Below are 3,152 nucleotides of genomic sequence, written 5' to 3' on the forward strand. Positions count from 1 at the left end.
CACCCCCACCCTTTTTGAAGACAAGCCCTCTCAGGGTGCAGTTGCCTGTTTTGCCCTTCCCTTTCGTCTTTCCCTTAATATACTCATCTCTCTCAATATCCTTAACTCTTAGCCCATTCCTCACTTCAATTTTCTGAGGGCCCTTGTGGAGGGAGAGGGCAAGGGAGAAAGCAAGCCCCTAATGGGGCGTGGTCACACTGGAATACTTTCCATAGCCTGACAGATTTGGGGCGCACATTCCACTTTAGGGGTGAGGTCTTGCTCCCTTCACGCTGGGCCACTCCACCATCCTCAACTCTTGACTTAACCTCTCTAGCCCTATTCTGTTTCTCTTGCCCTGACCTCAGCTGTGCCCTCTCTGCTTTGAAATGGCTAGCTGAGTTGCTCACCTGCTCCCTTCCCATTCTCAAGTGTGACTGGTGACTCGTTTGTCTCCCCTTCTCTTCGTCTGAACTCTCCTTTGCTTTTCCACCTGGGCATGCTCAGCTGCTCTTACTTGCTGGCCCAGCTACCTGACCCTCCCCTGCCCAATCCCTTCTGTCTCCTGGTTTCTCCCAGATGCCTGCAGGCTGCCTAGGGGGCGGGGCTTCACTGTGAGAAGGAGGAACTTCAGTCCAACCAGAAAGGACCCTGTAGTTTCTGGTGCGGAAAGGGAGGTGCCATCCATACAAGGTGCCAATAAAGAGCCGAGATAAGAGTGGTGGCTTAGCCAATGAGACTAGGAGCTAGGGTGGGCGGGTGATCATGGAAAGCTCGTCAATGAAGCGCACGAACGGGAAGACGGAGGGTCTAGTAAGGAATGGGCCAATGAATTTTGTAAAGACGGTGAGAAGCTGAGCTGCCCGCATTCCGGGTCTTCCAGTCCGACGGAATTTGAAAATCCTGAGGCCACGGTTTTAGACTCGGCCTGTATGTTCCCACAAGCAAAGCCACCGGCCTGGTACTTGCCCCACCCCTCTCTCCAGAGGCCCGGAAGCGGAAGTGACGGACACGGAAGTGGCCTGCTGTTGCCGAGGGGACGGGCCGGGCAGATGCCAACATGGCAGCGGTTGGGGCTGGCGGGTCCCGCCACGGTTTTAGACTCGGCCTGTATGTTCCCACAAGCAAAGCCACCGGCCTGGTACTTGCCCCACCCCTCTCTCCAGAGGCCCGGAAGCGGAAGTGACGGACACGGAAGTGGCCTGCTGTTGCCGAGGGGACGGGCCGGGCAGATGCCAACATGGCAGCGGTTGGGGCTGGCGGGTCCCCCCCAGCGGCCGGGCAGCGAGTGCGGGTGAGACGGGCTGTGGTGAGCACTTGGTGGTGGGGCACAGACCAGAACCGCTGGGCTTTGGAATGGTTCCTCACTGAAGTGAGGGAGCATCCCGTGTGGAGGTGTTCGCGTGAGTGTGTGTGTGTGTGTGTGTGTGTGTCTGTCTGTCTGTGTCTGTGTCTAGAGAGGTGGAGGGAGGACAGAACGGGTCATTGTGAGCGTGTTAGTAGGGGGGAGAGACCATTCTGAGGGTTATTGGAAGGGAGGGCCTCCTGTGTACAGAGAGGAGAGGCCAGTCCGAATGTGATAGGTATTCCCTTTGGCTGGGGGTGCTAAGACCACGGAGACCATTCTTGGGTGTGTGGAGTCCTTCCTTATGAAAGGGAGAGACCATTCTGTGGGTGTGAGTGTGGGAGTTTTTCCTTATAGACAGGAGAGGCTATTCTGGGGGTGGTGGATCCTTTCTAGAGGGACAGGGACTTTTGTGAGTTAGGGTGGAGCGAGTCCTTATGTGACTCAAAGTGTCCATTTTGAGGATGGAGATGTCCTTGGTTATATGTGTAGAAGACCGTTCTGGGAGTCCCGTCCTAATGGAGGTAAATAAGAATTCATTGTATGCTGAGGTGGGAGGGTCGACATATACATGGTGGAGAGAGAACATTCTGAGGGTGCTAAGTCCTGTAAAGCAAGTTTATTGCAAGTGTGGGTAGAACAAGGAATAATTACTTGGCTGGGGACTGGGTGGGGTGTGGTGAGGGAGGACAGACCACGTAGAATATAGGGAAATATTTCCTTATGATTGAGGGAATCAGTCCATTCTTGGGATTACTATACATTATCTGGGGTTCAGCCCTTAGGACAATGAAAGGACTCATTTCTTAAATTTGTTACACCATTCTGGATCAGGAGGCATCAAGTACCAGAGGAAGGAGGGATTGGAGAGACCATGACTGGGGAGGATCATTCCATATGGAATGTACACCATTCTAAATGTAAGGGAATCAAACCATTTCTTAGGAGGAAAACTATTCCTTAGGGGGTACCCTTTATACAGTGGTCTCATTTCCTGCATCAGGGTATTCTTTTTTTTTTTTTTTTTGGAGAGGTTTTTGCTATAGGGCGCGTGCGCTCGCCAGACAGAGAGAGACAGAGAGACAGAAAGCGAGAAATCACCCCCCAGGGGGGATGGTCATGCCACAATCCCTTCTCCTCCATTCTCCTCTCGGGATCTTGGGCACGCACGCACACGCGCCCGGCGTGAGTTTTAAGCCACCGGGTCCAGGACGCAAACTGCGGGTCCAGGACGCAAACTGCGGTCGACTACGTGGGAGTCCAGCTACATAGCCATTACGCTAACTGCTGGTTCCTGGGGGTATTAATCTTTACATGGGACAGTCTCTTATTAAATAAATAGGAACAGTGGGGCTGGCAGGTGGCGTGGTGGTTAAGGGTGCTGGACTCCCACATGGCTGACCACGGTTTGAGTCCCAGACCTGGCAGCTTGCTTTCTCACTTTCTCTCTCTCCCCCTCTCTGGTTAAATTAAAATTAATTAAAGTTAAATAATTAAAAATAAATAGGAATGTCATTTCACATAAATCTTCAGTTTGCTTATCCGTAAATCCCATAAACCTGGAATCCTCATAGTTCTTTCAGAGATCAGAGTGATATGAGTCCCTTGAGGTAATCCAGATAAATCCCTTAGCCCAGTGATAGGTGCATGATAAGCACTCAGTATATGGTGAGAATATAGTTTTTGGTATTCTACCTGGGGAAGAGTTGCTCTTTGGGAGAGAGAGCCAGAACAGAAGTGGATGTCCAGGGCCTGCACCAGCCATTTCCTGATACCTCAGCAGGGATTCCAGGTATGGGCTGGACTGGGTGGGGCCCACCTCTACCCT

General features: G+C 52.2%; 1 protein-coding gene across 1 annotated transcript in view; it reads left to right on the forward strand.

Annotated features, from left to right (window-relative positions):
* The first annotated feature begins 1,039 nt into the window (after positions 1–1,039).
* Positions 1,040–3,152, forward strand: part of SLC35A2 (solute carrier family 35 member A2) — a 12,407-nt gene continuing 10,294 nt past the window's right edge. Inside the window, exons 1-2 of the mRNA XM_027766321.1 lie at positions 1,040–1,058; positions 1,148–1,288. Of these exons, the coding sequence (XP_027622122.1) occupies positions 1,040–1,058; positions 1,148–1,288 (160 nt within the window). The remainder of the gene's footprint in view (positions 1,059–1,147; positions 1,289–3,152) is intronic.

The sequence above is a fragment of the Tupaia chinensis genome, unplaced genomic scaffold (assembly GCF_000334495.1).
Source record: "Tupaia chinensis unplaced genomic scaffold, TupChi_1.0 Scaffold142384_1, whole genome shotgun sequence".
Classification (NCBI taxonomy): Eukaryota; Metazoa; Chordata; class Mammalia; order Scandentia; family Tupaiidae; genus Tupaia; species Tupaia belangeri.